Here is an 18,873-nt window from a genome sequence, read left to right on the forward strand (position 1 = left end):
TTGTGAGGATGTGCTGGGGTGGGTAGCACACTAGTAGGAACTTGATTTTTAGAAATAAAAAATGGTGTGAAATAAGAAACACTTTTAAGCATTTAAAGTTTGGGGCCAGGGATTACTGACCCATCTGTTTCTCAAATAGAAAAGCAAATAATCAAGCTTTGAAAGGTATCGGTGCATTTTTAGGCTTTATTTACTCTCAAATTAAAGTATATTGAAATGCTGCTTCTCTTTAAAAGTTAATTCTGAGACAGTGGGTACAGTCTTGAAAGTTTAGGACTGATTTGTTTGAAAATCAAGGAAAAAGGCTAATAGTAGGTGGTCTGAATGGGTAGCCAGAGTCCGGGATACTCCATTATCCTCACAAGTACAGTTCTCAGCAGCAGATATTGTATGCTATGGTTTCTTCTATGTGAGCGATTCCCTCTCATGCCTACCTCTTTGGGGAGATAGTATTTCCTGTATTTTACCCTGTTGACATGGTCCTAGTCTCTAGTCTACTTTGGTCTGGGCCATGGGTATATTGGCACTGGAAAACGATTCCATGGAACTTTCATTTATTGTGATTTGTAAAAATTCGGAATCTTGTCCTTTCAAAATTTTGCTTGAGTCAAACTCCTTTTCTGTGCACTTTTATTTAAAGGAAGTTACTGTTCATTTAATACCCACCGAATACTAAGTGGTACTAGCACATATATTAATTTAATCTTCAGGAAGATGTGTTGTTTCTAATTTTGCAGATGGGGACAAGGCGCCTCAGAGAGTTAAGTAACTTGTCAAGTTCACAGATCTAGTAAAAGAGAGGTCCGGGATTTAAATCCCTACTCTAAATCTTTTTATGAATCCACATTTTTCCTTCTGGCAGTAGATTATGTTAAGACTGGTAGCAGTTTTCTAGGTCTAGGCACTGGATGGATGCAAACAAAAGATTTACTTTTGAAGAAATTGAAAAAAACACATAGACAAGGCATATTAAAATGTTTCTATTTTGGGAGATTGTGAGGTGGTGCTTATGTGAGAAGAAGAAACAAAACTGGATAAATAGTGTAGTTTTTTTTCTCATAGCAAAGCTTGGGAAAACTAGAACTTCAGTGGCTTGATAGGTGTGCATATAGGTACTTGGTAAAGAACCCCTTAGTGTGCAAGACAGTCAGTAGTCATACATGTCTTCTATAATGATAATGCAAATAATTCTGTGCAGTGATTCATGGAAACGTTGGATTCTAATATTCTCCTGGAATGGTTTATGATAATATGTTACCAGCAAGTGCAAGTGTGAAACTTGAAGCAAATAGCTATAAGGAGTAGGGAAAGGTGGCGGAGGTAGTGAGGGAAAAATACAAGATAGCAGTACTTTATATGTGAAAGCAGACTTGGAGGTGTATATTAAAAATGTGGAAATTTGGGTTAGTAGTGAAAACCTTTCTTCAACTTTCACAGTTATAATTTATAAAAATGAATGCCCTTGTGTATGAAATTCTTCTGGCCTGCCCTGCCAGAAGTTAGGATGTATGTAATGTTATATGGTTGTCAGATTTTAAGAGAATATCTAAATTAACTCTGCATTCCTACAATGAATTCTAGATGGGTGATGTATTAAAATGTATACCGCTTAAGTACTTCTAATTTGCCTTCGAGGCTATCCTTAACACCTACTTTTGCAGTGAAATAGCTCCAGTTGTATATGATGCTTCTGGTATGGCTTTTCTGGTAAGAGCTGTAAGGTAGAAATTAGGTCTCATACTTACCTGGACCTTTGAAATGAATGGGAATTGACATCCTTATTTTATCTCAAAACTGTCTGTATTAGAATATAGTTAAATGCTGTTCATCTAGGTTAATCAGAAAAATCACGCCAGGGCAAGCATTTTGTTGTTCAGTCACTCAGTTGTGTCCGACTCTTTGTGAACCCATGGACTGTAGCACTCCTGGCTTCCCTGTCCTTCATCTCCTGGAGCTTGCTCAAACTCACGTCCACTGGGTCAGTGATGCTATCCAACCATCTTGTCCTCTGTCATCTCCTTCTCCTCCTGCCTTCAATCTTTCCCAGCATCAGAGTCTTTTCTAATGAGTCAGCTCTTCGCATCAGGTGGCCAAAATATTGGAGCTTCAGCTTCAGCATCTGTCCTTCCAGTGAATAATCTGGATTGATTTCCTTCAGGATTGACTGGTTTGATCTCATTGCGATCCAAAGGACTCTCAAGTCTTTTTTAACACCACAGTTGTCAGGACCATGATCTTTCAGGGGAAGCATAGATCGTTAATAACCAACAAATATTTATTATAAGATTTACTGTATGAAGATGACAGTGAATCTTTAAGATTTGTATTCCAATAGCTTTGACTACTTCTGTAATCAATTTCACTGTCAAAGAGTCAAATGGATTGGTTAGAAGGTTACCTGCTCTCCTTTCTGCTCTCCTCTCTCCTTTTATAGTTGTCAATCAGTAATTGAGTACCTTGAATCCTAGAAGTAGAAAGGAAGGAAAAAGGGGAAAAGGAAAGACAGAAAATTCTTTGATCATGCTTGGATTAAATAAATATCTAGAATATCTAATTTGAATATTAAAAATAAAGTTCTATAGGAAGTATATGAACTAGTCAAAATTCAGATAATTGAAAATAGTTAATTCATTTAAGTTAGATTTATTATCAGTTACCTTTAATTCTAGTAGCATATTCCCTGGATTTAGATCACTTGAGTTTAAATTCTGCCTTCTGTATTTACTAGGTGTGACCTTAGGCAAGTTTTAATATTTTTTAAATAAACATTTTCATGCCTTGGTTTCCTTTTCTGTAGAACAGGGATAATGTGCGTTACCTAATTATAATTGTTTTGAGGGCTAAGTGAGATAAGATATGTAACAGTGCTCAGCAAAAGGAACTGATACTTTCTAAACATCTAGCAAATACTATTTGTGTATCTTTTCAATCATCTCTTCATCATCTATCCATCCATCCATAGCTGTTCATCTGTCTGTCCATCTATCCATCTTTTTGAATGTTTTAAACAACAGATTGATGATCTGTTTTCCCACAGAATATGTAGAACTTTTGAAATATAAAATGAATTTAATTGACCAGGGGGTGAGGGAAGAGGAGACAGCCCTGAAGAACCAAGTTATGTGCAGAGATCTGGAAGTTTTACTTTAAAGCCTCCAGCTAAATGAATACCCTAAATTTATTTCCACCAGTTCATTTAATAAAATTTATATAATTAGGCAAATATTTATGGAGTGTTTTCTTTGTGTAAAATAGGTACTAGGTGCTATGGGAATACAGAGAAGTCTAGTATTTTGTTCTTTCCCTGGAAAAGTTTGTAATCTGATTGGGATTACTGGCTCAGATGGTAAACAATGCAGGAGACCTGGTTTGAATCCCTGGGTCAGAAGGATCCCCTGGATAAGGGAAGGGCTACCCACTCCAATATTCGTGCTTGGAGAATTCCATGGATAGAGGAGCCTGGCGAGCTGCAGTCCATGGGTTGCAAAGAATCGGACATGACTGAGCAACTAATGCATAAAAATATAATTATAGTATATATTTTAAAAAGATTGTTTAAGATAGTATGCATTGTGTTGAATGTGTTGTATAAAAAATAAAATTTCAGGGTATTTATAGAAGTGATTAGAAGATGGGTGGATTTAGTTACCTGGAATAGGCTCAGTTAGTTTCCTAGTGATAAGAAAGGAAGGCTGAGGAAATAGGGAAAGGACAGGCAAAGCAAAGGCTGGGAGGTAGCAATGAAGTGAAGTCTGAGTGTATCAAAGAAGGTTAAAGTGTAGACTACTAGAAGATAAGCTTAGAAAGACTGATTGGGTCTGGATGGAGGGCCTTGAATGCCAGAGTCAGGAGTTTGGACTTTTTCTGTCATCAAAGGAGAGCCACTGATTTTTTTGATCAAGGGAATGGCTTAATACTGGGGGTGGCAGCAAGACTGATTTGGAGGTGGAGACACTGAAATTAAGGATATCAGTTTACAGTCTGTTGTAAGAGTCAAGGTATGAAGTGTAATAAAGCCCTGTATGAAGGTGATCATGAGTATGGTAAGAAGGTATGAGCATGAGAAACATTATTAAGAGTTGATGGAGCTTAATGACAGGCTGGCAGTGATGAGCAAGGATAGAAAGAGGAGATAGATTTGGTGTCCATGTTTTGAACTTGGATGATTCTGAGCACTATGCTTCCCTGGGTGTGAATGAATGAGGGAGGGTGTTGAGGAAAAGAATGAATCTAATTTTTAAAAAATTATTTATTTGTTATTTTGACTGTACTGGGTCATTGTTGCTACACATGAATATTCTCTGTGTCAGACCGAGGTGGGCTACTCTCTAGTCGTGATGCACAGGCTTCTCACTGTGGTTGGTGGCTTCTCTTGTTGCAGAGCACAGACTCTAGGGTGAGCAGCTTTCAGTAGATATAGTACACGGGCTTAGTGGCCTTGCAGCATGTAGAATTTTCCTGAACCTGGGATCGAACCCATGTCCCTGCATCTGGCAGGCAGATTCTTAACCGTTTATCACCAGGGAAATCCCCTATGAATCTAATTTCAAGTTCTGTTGAATATGACATAGCAAGTACATCTTGGCATAATCTTGATATACTTTTCTAGAAGTCATTTGAGGATTGTTGTATTTCAGGGAGATGAGAGAGAGTTCACTGTTGGGAATATAGATATAAAAATAATAATTTAGATATCAAGGATAAGATGTTTGATAAAAAGGATATAGAGAAAGAATATATGGGTTGGCAGCCTTAACATGTGAGTGGCATTTTCTGTGATTATAGAGGTACCTTAATTAAAAAAAAAAACTATTTTCTCATCTCTCCATCCTTAATTTCCCCTCACTCTTTCCTCCCCAATATTACCATTTATCTGCAGTGTGTTGTACAATATACTGAGCACTGGGGATCCATTACTAAACAAGGTAGTCATCACCCCTGTGCTCGTGGAACATATAGAATAAACCTAAAAAAATAAAATGAAATCTTTTAATGTTTTCTGTTTTCTTCCATTTATCTTAAGCTTTTGGTAACATTTATATAAGCATTTGTCCCCATGGGTCTAAAAGACATTCTCTGACAACAGATTTGTCTTCTTTTTGTGGACACTTTTTATTACGATGATATTGTGAGGAATATTCTGTAGGATCATAATTTTAGGAATATATTACTCATCACTGAAGTTGAAAAACACTGACTGAACCACATGACCCACTACCACCTCCTGCCACCCTCTTTGCAGAGAGGTTTTTATTGTGTCAAGATTATAAGTTAAGACCCTTTGGGAAAAGAGCTTTTTGGCAAGATGAAGGAAAAAGATCTTTCCTTTTAGAACAATCTTATTTCTCACATTCAGATTTCTCTTAATGATATGAAATTTATTTCTGATCATAATAAAACTTGTAACTGGACTTTGGACTTTCCCTTTCTCCTATTTCTTCTATCTGTATTCTGCTTTTAATTTTGCCATTAAGTCAACCCAGTACCGCCATCTCACCCTTCTCCACTCTTTACTAATAAAACAGAGGAATGGTGGCCATTTCAGGTTTATAAAGGATGAAAGTATCCTTCTAAGAAATGATCTGTAATTATCTGAATTTAAATGCTGAGATTCAAGCTCAGGGAATCATATGTTGTTGACGGTCCCTAATTCATTACACTTCCACTCTTTGGTGTACTTCCCCTTCTCCTTTACCTGATCCATTTTTGATTTAGAGGATTATACCTGAGATTATTTAGAACAGAAGTATCAGGTAAAAAGGGAATATCAGTTCAATTCAGTTCAGTTCAGTTGCTCAGTCATGTCCGACTCTTTGCGACCCTGTGGACTGCAGCACACTAGGCCTCCCTGTCCATGACCAACTCCCAACCATCTCATCCTCTGTCATCCCCTTCTCCTCCTACCTTCAATTTTTCCCAGCATCAGGGTCTTTTCAAATGAGTCAGTTCTTCACATCTGGAGGCCAAAGTATTGGAGTTTCAGCTTCAGCATCAGTCCTTCCAAAGACACCCAGGGCTGATCTCCTTCAGAATGGACTGGTTGGATCTCCTTGCAGTCCAAGGGACTCTCAAGAGTCTTCTCCAACACCACAGTTCAAAAGCATCAATTCTTCAGCACTCAGCTTTGTTTATAGTCCAAGTCTCACATCCATACATGACTACTGCAAAAACCATAGCCTTGACTAGATGGGCCTTTGTTAGCAAAGTAATGTCTCTGCTTTTTAATATGCTGTCTAGGTTGGTCATAACTTTTCTTCCAAGGAGTCTTTTAACTTCATGGCTGCAGTCACCAGCTGCAGTGATTTTGGAGCCTCCAGAAATAAAGTTTGTCACTATTTCCACTATTTCCCCATCTGTTTGCCATGAAGTGATGGGACCAGATGTCATGATCTTAGTTTTCTGAAAGGCTGAAGCTCTATACAGTCAGCAAAAGCAAGACTGGAAATATCAGACATTATATATAAAATATACTTTTCTGATAAAAAGGAGGACATTCTTTCTTATTGAAGTATAGAATTGATTTACAATGTTGTGCTAGTTTCAGGTATACTGCGAAGTGATGCATATATATGTATATATACACACACATATATGTCTATATGTGTGTGTATTCTTTTTGAATTATTTTCCCTTATTGGTTATTACAAGATATTGAATATAATTCTCTGTGCTATACAGTAGGTCCTTGTTTATCTAGTTGATGTATAGTACTATGTGTATGCTAATCCCAAACTCCTAATTTATCCCTTCCTTGTTTCCCCTTTGGCAGCTGTAAGTTTGTTTTCTATGTCTGTGAATCTATTTCTGTTTTGTAAATAAGTTCATTTGTGTTGTGTTTTAAGATTTGACATACAAGTGATATAATATGATATTTGCCTTTCTCTGCTGACTTACTTCACTTAGTATGATTATCTCTAGGTCTACTTTATGTTGCTGCAAATGGCATTATTTCACTTTTTGTGGCTGAGTAATATTCCATTGTATGTATGTACCACATCTTATCTATTCTTCTGTTGATCGACATTTAGGTTGCATTAATGTTTTGACTATTATATGCAGTGCTGCAATGAACATTGAGGTGCATGCATCTTTTTGAATTAAAGTTTTTGTCTTTTCTGGTTCAGGAATGGGATTTCTGGATCGTATGGTAGGTCTAGTTTTAGTTTTTTAAGGAACCTCTATACTGTTCTCTATAGTGGCTGCATCAATTTACGTTCCCACCTTTTCTCCACACCTTCTCCAGGATTTATTATTTGTAGACTTTTCAACAATGACTATTCTGACCAGTGTGAGGTGATACATCATTGTAGTTTTGATACACATTTTTTTCTAATAATTAGCAATGATGAACACATTTTAATGCAAAGAAGGACATTATTGATGAGGAAGAAAACTCCTGTTAAGAGTGTTCTGAAATGGAAAGATAGTTTCTGTCGTATTGGAAAGAATAATGTAAATCTGAGTGCTTTAAACTTTGAGTTAGATATAAAATCACTTTAGTAATATCTTTTAAAAAAGCACTTTGGCTGGAGCAACATCTATATTTATATAGATTACTTAGGAATTTTCAGCATGCAGGAAAAACATGTCAAATTTTCAGTGCTTTAATACTAACCCAGCTTTGGGTTACTGAAATCACTTTCATAGTGGGCCAATCTGGCCACCAAATTTGGATAAGAATTCCAGATGCTGAGTGTCTCAGCATAAATAAAAATTGTGGACATGTACCCAGTGCTTGGTTATTTTTGTAAACTTGGATAGAGATAGATACTAAGTCAATTTTGTGAGGTGAAATTTTGACCTCGGAAATACAGATCACTTTAGAAGACAATAATAAGGCATAACACTTTTATTTTTAGGAAAAAATAAGACAAAAGCTTTTGAAGTTTGAATAATACCTGTCTTTTTCAACCTGCTGAAAGCTTTCTGGGCTAGAGAGAAATATCTGAAAGGGTAGTTTTTATAATGGTCCTACTGCTAATATAAACTTAACATTATCAGCAGAGATGGCACTGATAACAGTATGTAAGGCCTTATACTCTGGAAAGTTGTAGTGCTCTTGTTAGTATTTGTATTCACTTTTTATTAATTGGTCTTTCTTATTGTTTTCCATTTTAATTTACTGTAAGACTAATAAATCTTGTTCTTAAATAACAGATTGCATCACAGCATTCAGCATTAAAATGCACTCCTTTTTGGGGGAAGCCAGATAGATGTGTTTACTCTGTAGAGAGATTTAGATTTGATTTTTTGTTTTCTTCATGGTAATTATGTTTGCACTTTGCTGATCACCAGTTGTGCATTATTACAATGGAAGGTGACAATTTGATTGTCTTCAATTGGAGAAACAAGTAATTTTATATTCACTAAGCTGTCAGGTAACACTAACTCACAGTACTAAGAGCTCCTGGCAATGTGGCTTGGCACCTATATTTAACTGCTTTGATGCTTGTGTAACCTCTGCTGAATCAGAAATACTTTGCCTGCTGGAAATGGTTTTCAGTGTTGTACAATGAGGTTTTCATTAAGTAGACAAACTGAAAATGAACTGCAAAGCCTCTGTTGTTTCTCTCCTCCCCTTTCCCCTTGTCCCTCCCCCTTCTCCTCTCCTTCCCCACCCTCGCCTGTTCCCCTCCCGCTTTCTCTTCTTCCTAGTCTTTCTCCTCTTATTTGATAGGAACCTGAAGTTTATACCTTATTTCACTACGTGAAAGACAGAAATTGCTGGCTTGCTTTAGCTAAAGGAGAACCTCAGAGATTAGCTTCCTTACGTAATTTTGCTCACTGATACCATGTGTGAGCCTTCACTTTTTGAAACTACATAGTGTCAATGTTCATTTTTCTCTTTTTTCTGGCAATGCTGAAAAGTGAAAATAGAGGTGACAGCTTCCTACGTACCTTTTCTCTCTGAGAAGTTATTGTTCTGGTTTATAATTTTATTGATAATTGGATAAGATATCCTGTAATTGGGCTTTCATACTTGTGGATTTGTTTCAAGCTGTCAAAGACATATTTGGTATTTACTTTAAAAATTATGGTTCTCATTTCATGTGAAGAGGAGATTCAAAGTGAATGTATATAAATAAGTTCATTTTACTATTATTTTAGACAGCTTTCTTTCACTCAAGCCAAATAGAAGTCTTTCATTTGAGGGATAAAATCATTGTGTGTGATTAAAATCCTCTTAGTAAGTACATTTATAGTAGCCATTGTTTGGGTTTTCTCTTATTGTTAGGTGACTGATTTTATTTATGTATTCTAGGCCTGGCTTTCCAAAGCAAAGATCTCAACAAGTAATTGGTGGATTAGCTTTGAGAAAAATTCAGTATTATTTCTATCAAGCACAAAGTATAGAGGTTACATGAAGGCAAGTTGTTTTGATCCCAGGAAGAAACTGGATACTCAGAGACACATGTAATAATTATAGGTTTTCCATAGGCAATCCATCAGGCAGGCCAGTCATTAGGCTGGTTGCCTGCCTCTTCCAGCAGATACTAACCAATTAGACAGAGGTGGTTACGTGATGTAACATTATCAGGAGAAACAATTCATGAGTCAAAGCATTCCAAGACATATGAGCTCTAGTCCAAAGAACAGTCTTAAGCTATATAAAGTGACAGCAATATTGTCAGCTAAATATAAACTCTAGAAACACAAACTTTGATGACTTGAGAAGAATCTGTTCCAGGTAGTCTCTGTTTTGTAAGAACCTCAGAAGGCCTTTGAAGACAATTTTGGAGCTTTGGTGTGAAAAATTAGAAGCCTTAGATAAGTCAAACTCCATTAATTTAAGCCCCTTCTTAGACATACTTCAAGGGCTTCAAGCCTTTTTCATTTGCCCCATCACTACTGATTTGACAGCTAACTCAAATTAGTGAGTTTTCTTCTAGCAGATATTGTCTGTATATGTTACCATATATATTCTGAAAGAGCCACTACAAACTTTAAAAGATAGGTTTATAACTCTCCAGGGTAGCTCTGAAAGCAGTAACCTTCTTCATGGAATTTTCTGATTTGCTATTAAGGAGATGGAAGAGGGAGAAGAAGCTGGCAGAAGCGTAGGGAAGTTTGGAGGTGGAGTGAGGGACAGGTGCTAGTGCTGGATCAAACAATCCAGAGAATCAAAAACAACCCTCAGGCTCCACATGAGGGAACTGCGGGTGGGTGGAGAAAAGTTTAAAAAGGTTTATCTTAATTTTAATGTCTGAAAAGGGGCCCTCCCTCAGCCTGCCCCAATACTTAAAGGTGGAAATTAGAGGTTCAGGAAGAGGATTTTTAAATCACTCTTTGCTCTAGGCTGGGTGGACTGGCATCTTTTGTAGGGGTTTCTGGGTATTGTGCATTTTGGCAGCTAAACATATCTGTTACTCATGCTCCTTAAAATGAGAGGCACTGTGTTATATTTTTGGAAAATTAGTTGTTTATTTCTCAGTATCAAATCAATTGCAGCATTAAATTAACAGTGAAGTATCTGACTGAAATAAGTCTACCTTGGTAGCCTGGGGCTGAGTTGCAAAAATAAATGTGAATGTTGGCCTGAATTTTTAATTTTTTCTTTAAATAAACCAACTATTAAAATGTTGCTTTATGTTAAAAACAGGGCTTCTTTTGAGTAAATGTAGCACACCTAAGAAATGAATGCCATTTGATAATAACCTTAGAAGTAATGAAAACATTAAAAAAAAACAGGTTAAAATATTGTTCTAATAAATTCAGTGGCTTCTTTGGATAATTATGCCAGTCCCAAATGATAGTATTGAAGTGAATTTTTTCCATGCAATGGTAAAAGGGAGAAAAAAGCTATTTCAAGTGACTGTGCCTTATGAGAAAGTTGTTCTAAAAATTCCTAACTTTTAGACATAAAAATAACTTTAAAAAATAGCACTACCAAATAAGAAAGATTTAAAGTTCTAAAAAGTAAGGTTTGTCTGAGATAGAATACTTAATGTGTAGATATCCAGTCCTCACCATTTTACCCAGTCTTGGACCAGCTAATCTTGATTTCTTATTAAAGAATATAAAATAAACTTACTGTCTGAGTAGGTTGATAATGGTGTAAGCATTCAGATTTTATTCTGGAGTTTTGGAAGAAAATAATAATCTTCCTAGAAGCACTCTTACTGGCTTCCTAGAAAACTTTATCAATTACTGGGGACTTCATCTCCTACCATCTCATTTTCAGAAGTCCTAAGCCCTGAAGTTCTTCCCAGTGGCTGGCATCCTGGGAATTCACTTGATCTGCTGGGCAGAGACATTTCAAACTCAGGGAACACATGATGGGAATTTAGTTTTATGTGTCCCAGAGATATGTAATTCTCTTTGGAGATTTTACTTGATAATAGCTATGCCCCAGAAAACCATCTTGTTTAACCAATGTGATAAGTTGACAATGTAGTTTTTCTCTCTGATTATAATGTACTCTGTGTAGTCAATACACTGGTACCATGTGAGTGTAATTTCCTCTTTTATTTTATCTCCAATGCACTGTATTATAAATAAACAGTTAAAAAAAACACCAAACAAATCTGTTGCATCTCCTTTTAAGATTGTACCACTGTAGACACTTGTTCTAGTAAAGTAGAATTGGGCGCATTTGATTGCATTTAAATTTTTCATGCTTCAGCAGTTTGACTGGGAGCACAGTAAAGAAAAATCCCATGAGCGAGGATAGTTTAGAATAATAGAACTTGATTTTGTGTATTATAGCGGCAACATTTGTGCTGCTTTAGTTAGGGTTGTGTCAGCACTTCCATTATAAACCCCTGTTTTCAGGGGGTATATAGCTAGGGAGTTTTTTTTTTTTTAATACAAATTAAAAAAACAATTCATTTGAATGATTTTTAAGTTATAATAGTGCAAAAATAAAACAAAGTTAAGTCACATAGAAATTGACCATTTTCACAAAGCTTTTAATTCTTTTGCTTATTAGTTGTATATGAAAGTGAAAGTGAAAGCCACTCAGTCATGCCTGACTCTTTGTGACTCCGTGGGCTATACAGTTCCTACAATTCTCCAGGCCAGAATACTGGAGTGGGTAGCCTTTCCCTTCTCCAGGGGATCTTCCTGACCCAGGGATCAAACCCAGATCTCCCACATTGCAGGCGGATTCTTTACCAGCTGAGCCACAAGGGAAGCCCATTAGTTGTAACATGGGCAGCAGCTAAAGTAAGATACTATTCTAATACACTGTGGGGGTGGAAGTTTTTGTAATGGAAAATTACTGATATCAGGATTAAAAATAAAAATCAGCATCCCATGTGATATTTTAAAACATTAAAGCAAGTGTATATTTGATCTATGAGTTTCTAAAGAAGAGTAGCCATGGTGCAATGATTATAGTGAAGGCATTACCAAAAGTAAAGTATCTCTGCAGCTTCCTCAATGCAGTTTAGTTGGTCTAGTGAAAGGGAAAGCTAAAGTAAAGAACTGAGATAAATGAGAATGTAATCAGAAAATTGAAGGATTCTATAACAAAATACTTGTGCAAAAGTAGTCAGTAAATTGAATCTGAGACATTTAATTTAAGTAAATCTAAGACATTTAATTGAAGAAGGCAATGGCACCCCACTCCAGCACTCTTACCTGGAAAATCCCATGGATGGAGGAGCCTGGTAGGCCGCAGTCCATGGGGTCGCTAAGAGTCGGACACGACTGAGCGACTTCACTTTCACTTTTCACTTTCATGCATTGGAGAAGGAAATGGCAGCCCACTCCAGTGTTCTTGCCTGGAGAATCCCAGGGACGGGGGAGCCTGGTGGGCTGCCGTCTATGGGGTCACACAGAGTCGGACACTACTGAAGCGACTTAGCAGCAGCAGCAGCAGCAAGACATTTAATAAACTTCATTAAAAAAGAATTTGTGCACATTTTCCTTTTAAAAATGCAACAAAATCACCATCTAAAACAAAAAGCTTTAACAAAACTATCAGTAAAAGACAAACCTGAAATAAGCCCAACAATTTTATCAAAAGGAAATGTCTACAGTGAGGCAATACCTAGCTAAAAGAACAAGTCACCTTTTTTCTCTGCTAACAACATATTGAGAACTACAGAAACACAAGAAATTAAATACAATGTGATATGGAAAAGTATTCTTGGAACAAAAAATGTTAATTTCTTTCCTAAAGGGAGGGATTTTGAAGTTGAGTAAGCCTTCCTCGGTTGTTAACTATTATGGTCTATCCATTTCTCCTCCTTGTCCGTTAATGAAGTTGTGAACTTAGGATGAACAGTCAGATTTAATATTGCTTTTTGTTGGCAGCCTATATTTTATTTGCAACCTTGATACACATTTGTATTTGTAGGTGCAAAATAAAACACAGATTGTGTGATATTATAAATTGGTAGCTTTCCTGAATGGTCACTGGAGGAATCACCAGAAGACTGTTGATGAAGTAGAGGTGAAGCCTTTCCTCACTAATTGTATTCAGCGTGTAATTTCTAAACTTCCCTCTGAATTTTGATTTTCAATTAACACTCCCCATTTGAAGATAATTTTCTATTTAATGTAATTGCAGGAAATAATTTATTGGCTGATTAAGACTGAGGGCCCAGCCTTCCTTAAGAAAACACTCTAACAAACCAGCCCTTAAACTCAACCCATGGCTTTGGACAGATTTTGTCTATTTTTACAGCTGCATGGTTGTGTTTAATTAGGATTGTGCACTATTGTTCATTGGTGCAGTTTATAGTTGAAATTATTCTTAAGAGACTTTTCATTTTGGGTTTTGTGTTGTGATTAATTTATACTAAACCAACAATCACAGATATTGCTATTGGAAGGAGCCAAGTCACTTTATAATAAGAGGATGTTTGTTGGGGAACTAAAGTCACTCTGAGTTTTGGATTATGACTTTCAATTGTATTTAGCTGTTTTAAAAAGCAGCAGTAAATTCATTCTTTTGTCTTTAATGTGAATGATTACATTATTGGTACTGTTATTATCTGAACTGTGAAAACACTCTTGTTAATGGCAAGCTCTTGATAAACTTGCAGAACAGTTATAATTTGCTTGGTTTTACTATAGTGATTATGAGGCTAGTGAAATAAGTTCTAGATGATTCCTGTATACTAAGAAGCATCCTGTGGTATCATTTTCTTTAAGTTTATATACATTTCTCCATTTGTCAGTACTGAAAGAAATTAGTCAAGGATAGTCTTAAGTAATTCTTTGATATAGTACTCTTTAGAACATTTCACTTTTTTCTCCTCAAAGAAAACATAGATATACTTCTGTACTTTCTTTTCTCCATATTATTTTCTAGTATCAAGTCTAATAGATTATTTTTTTACCATTTATAGAATGATTAATAAAGTAGGTATCAGCATTTTAATATGTTTCAAAGCACTTCAAAAGCCTGTAATACTTTTATTTAGAACTGTGCATAATTAGATTAGCCGATCTTATATTAATTTTTTTCACTGTAGGATACTAAATCTGAGCCCCCTCATTAATTGTGAGAAATTTAGCATTAGCTGTTAAATCCTATGTGAAACATGGGCTGCTACATAAAAACTACTGTTTAAATTGGAATTAACTTAATTATTTTTCTTTGCACTTGATATTTCCTTCACTGCAATATTCATGAAAGCATGTGACAGATTTGTAAATTTAACTGTTAATCTCAGATTTCTAGACCCTTTAATCAGTATTTATTTGTCTGTAGAAACAGTACTAGCAAGTTAATGATTTGCTAATTTGAAAAATGCTCATGTGGTTTCCTATGTTAACTGATTTGTGCATTTTTTAAAAAATGGTATGAAATCAATTAATGTTAAAGAGCAATTAAGGTGGAGATTTTACTCCTTTCGTTACACAGCAATTTTAGAGCTAAATAAGCTATAAAACAAAAACATTGTAAAGTTTTAGAAAAATATTCAGTTGCCTCTTCAAGTTATAAACTTTTAGTGACTTTATTTCTAGGTACAATAGCTAAGAAAATCATCTTGATAAAGAAATGTTTTAAAAGGTTTGAAATTCTGTTTAATAATCATGATTTTCTGATTGTATATGAAAGTACAGAAAGAAGACCCTGTGCTGATTGTAGCTGATGTTTACTTGTAGATACATAGAGAATGTTCAGTAATTGTTTTTGGAGTTTTGAAAATATTATGCGTAGTGAGCACTTTACTGGGTTTCCCAGATGGTGCTAGTGGTAAAGAACACCACCTGCCAATGCAGAAGATGCCTGAGACAAGGGTTTGATCCCTGGGTTGGGCAGATCCCCTGGAGGAGGGCATGGCAATCCACTCCAGTATTCTTGCCTGGAGAATCCCATGGCCAGAGGAGCCTGGTGGGCTACAATCTGTGGGGTTGCAGAGTCAGACACGACTGAAACGACTTAGCATGTAAACACTCGGGCATTTTACTATGTTCATAGTAGATGCTTTGAATCTTATATATACTTTCTAAGATAAAACAGAGGCATAGTTATTTCATGTACTCAATTAAAATGTCACAAAATTGCCTTAAGAATAATCTAGCACCATCAGCCACTCAATCAATATGTCACTTAAAAGTTTAGTTATAGCAGTTGAGACACCTTGAAGATCTTTACAATAAGATCAGATTGGCACTAGTCAGTGTTAGGCCTAATACTCATTAACATAAGGTGTAAACTAAAGATGTCTGGACCAAGTTTGTTTGGGATTTTCATCATAGATTACTTTCTCTCCTGATTATATGATTATATTTTCTTACATAGACTTCCTTTGTTTCCATGTAAAGCATAAGAGAAATTTGGATGCTTGTAAATTCATTCTCCCAACTGGTTCATCTGCTGTTTATCTTTTCGTTTTTTCTATTCTTTTTTTTTTGCTAGCCATCAACTGCATTACTCTTAATAATCTAGTAGGGAGAACTGAGAGGAAAAATGCACACATACATAGACTATACATTATGAAAACTCATTCCATAATAATTTCATTTGTGGATCGGTAAAGAAGAAAATGTACAATTAATGGGAAGCTTACTGAGTTAAAAGCAAAGAGGAAAGTGAAACATAAGCTAAGAATTATTTTTTCAGTGATTTAGATTAGATCATAAATATTTCTGAAGTTAGAGAACTTTCCTTTTTTTCTGAATTAGTCAAATATAAGTGATGGTTTATTCTTTTGTCATTGACAGTCCTTTTAAAAATCCATGCTGTTTCCTTGTTTTGTAGAAGAATGTCTTCCAAGCAAGCCACCTCTCCATTTGCCTGTACAGCTGATGGAGAGGAAGCAATGACCCAAGATTTGACCTCAAGGGAAAAGGAAGAGGGCAGTGATCAACATGTGGCCTCCCATCTGCCTCTGCACCCCATAATGCACAACAAACCTCACTCTGAGGAGCTACCAACACTTGTCAATACCATTCAACAGGATGCTGACTGGGACAGTGTTCTGTCGTCTCAGCAAAGAATGGTGAGCTTTTAAAATCTGGCCACTGTCCCTAAATGTGTCTGTTATTATGGGCTCATTACAAATATGTGTTTTAGAGAAAGCTCAAAATTTGTAGCATTAGAGTTATTTGTGTTCAGGCCTTGGTGGCTCAGATGGTAAAGAATCCACCTGCAGTGTGGGAGACCTGGGTTCGATCCCTGCATTGGGAAGATCCCCTGGATGAGAGCATGGCAATCCACTCCAGTATTCTTGCCTGGAGAATCCCCGTGGAAAGAGAAGCCTGGTGAGCTACAGTCCATGGGGTCACAAAGAGTCCGACATGACTGAGTGACTAAGCACAGCACAGCACATGAAAACAGCCACCATGTCTATTATTAATATACTACTGCTGCTGGCTGCTGCTGAGTCGCTTCAGTTGTGTCTGACTCTGCACAACCCCATAGACGGCAGCCCACCAGGCTCCTCCATCCCTGGGATTCTCCAGGCAAGAACACTGGAGTGGGTTGCCATTTCTTTCTCCAATGCATGAAAGTGAAAAGTGAAAGTGAAGTCACTCAGTCGTGTCCAACTCAGCGACCCCATGGACTGCAGCCTACCAGGCTCCTCTGTCCGTGGGATTTTCCAGGCAAGAGTACTGGAGTGGGGTGCCATTGCTTTCTCCAATATACTACTAGTTAGTGGGAAAATTGGAAAATGGTTTGTGGTTTAGATTTTGTCCATTATTAGGTCAACTTGCCAAGAGGGATTTAGTTTAATTTTGAGGAAAATTTGGTTATCTTATTCTCTGATTCTCTGTGTTTAAGATAGTGAACTCAATAACACAAAATAGGTATGATCCAATAAAGTGTGGCCGTGTATTAATATGGAAAAATTATAATAAGCAAACATATCTATGTGAATGAGGTCATAGAGTGAATACATCTTCAGTAAGGAAATGCAAGTATTTATCATTTTTAACAGTCATTCTTGATTAATAATAAAGCTTTTCTCACTTATGTGCCTACATATTAATTTCAAAAGGACATGCAAAGCTCCTAAGTATCATTCAGTCAAACTGCAGGAGTTTGCCCTAAAGGTAGAACAGCATCAAATACACGCAATGTATTGTCCTACTTTCTCGTGTTAAGTTCTACCTGTAACCATTAAAACAGGCACCATAATAAGTGACATTACTTATCTAGTTAAAGCAAAAGTATTCAATTTTTTTAGCATTTATAACTGACTGAAATCTTAACGTATTTTATTAGATTAGGAATTTTAAATCCTGTTTTACATGTCTTAACTCTTGGTTAAATTAATGAAAAATATTTTAAGTGGGAAATGAAGAAAAGTTTTATCCTTTAATGAAAGTTAAGTAATATTTAAAAATGCCTCTTTTTATATTTAAAAATTCTTGCTGTATTGTCTCAAAACTAGTTCAAAGACTTAATTCCATAATTTATGGAGGCAGACATTTCTCTTTTTCAGATGATTTTTCAGTCACAATTAGTACTCTGAAGCAGTAGGTGAGAAATAGAGAATTGGACTAGACTAACTGTTCTAGACCAACTTTAGATTCAAAGGGGATCATCATTATACAATTAGATCCACTGGAAGATTTGTTTTCCTTGCATAGGGAAAAGAAAAGATATGGTTGGAAAGATTGTTTGGGACCAGTTATCCAACAAGATCTTATATTAATAGATAACTTTATGGAAGTGAGATTTGATTCTAAGCAGAATAGGAAGCCCTTAAAGTGTTTAAGAACTTCAAAAAGAGAATTTCTGACTGTATTATGAATAGATGGGAGGGAGACAGAGTGAAAGGAGGAAGATCTGTGGGAAAGCTACTTGAGAAATCCAGGCAGAGATGATGGTGGCTTGGGTTAGTGTAGAGGCAGATCAGATAAAGAGAAGGGATGGGTTCAAGATATATTTTAGCTTTTATGCCAAATATACTTATGGACAAATCAAAATAACTACACTGGAAAATACAAGTTGAGGCAGAAATAATACAGTTCAGATTTACTTCTTTAGAGCACTCTACATTTTTCTTAGTAAAATTTATTTTGTATATTAGCAAGTGCAAAATTGCTTTGGTGAGTTAGTCTCAAAGTCTTATGATCTAATATTTTGTCAGAAAATAGATATTAATAATTTGCTTACCAAATTTATGTTAAGTGGGATTTATGGTAGCATAAAATAGTTTAAGTATACAAATATGTTATATTAACATAAAAGAAATCATATTTGCTGGAAATGTTTTCAAACTTTCATTCTCTTCTGATATCAATCATTACTTTCCACTGGAGCCTTTGTATATTCTGAATGTCTGGAAGCCAAAATATTTTGTTTTAGCTCCGACTCTATGGTATTTCCCAGCTGTGTACTTATATGGTATAATAAAAGGATTTAACAATTGGGAAATAGCAGCTGCATTTGGAAATTCCCTTTTGTGCTCCCTTTTCATTTGATAGATTCAGTAATGTATAACAAGTGTAACATCAGACCTG

The 18,873-nt window shown here is 36.0% G+C and overlaps 1 protein-coding gene across 26 annotated transcripts in view; it reads left to right on the top strand.

The window, feature by feature from the left end:
* The window catches only part of SOX6 (SRY (sex determining region Y)-box 6), a 722,502-nt gene that overhangs the window by 290,910 nt on the left and 412,719 nt on the right, over window positions 1-18,873 (top strand). For all 26 annotated transcript variants that reach the window (XM_010830548.1, XM_010830549.1, XM_010830541.1 and 23 more), the window contains one exon: window positions 16,163-16,403. In XM_010830548.1, the coding sequence (XP_010828850.1) occupies window positions 16,167-16,403 (237 nt within the window). In that variant the 5' untranslated portion in view covers window positions 16,163-16,166. The remainder of the gene's footprint in view (window positions 1-16,162; window positions 16,404-18,873) is intronic.

This window comes from Bison bison, unplaced genomic scaffold (assembly GCF_000754665.1).
Source record: "Bison bison bison isolate TAMUID 2011002044 unplaced genomic scaffold, Bison_UMD1.0 scf7180017864518, whole genome shotgun sequence".
In the NCBI taxonomy this organism is placed as follows: domain Eukaryota; kingdom Metazoa; phylum Chordata; class Mammalia; order Artiodactyla; family Bovidae; genus Bison; species Bison bison.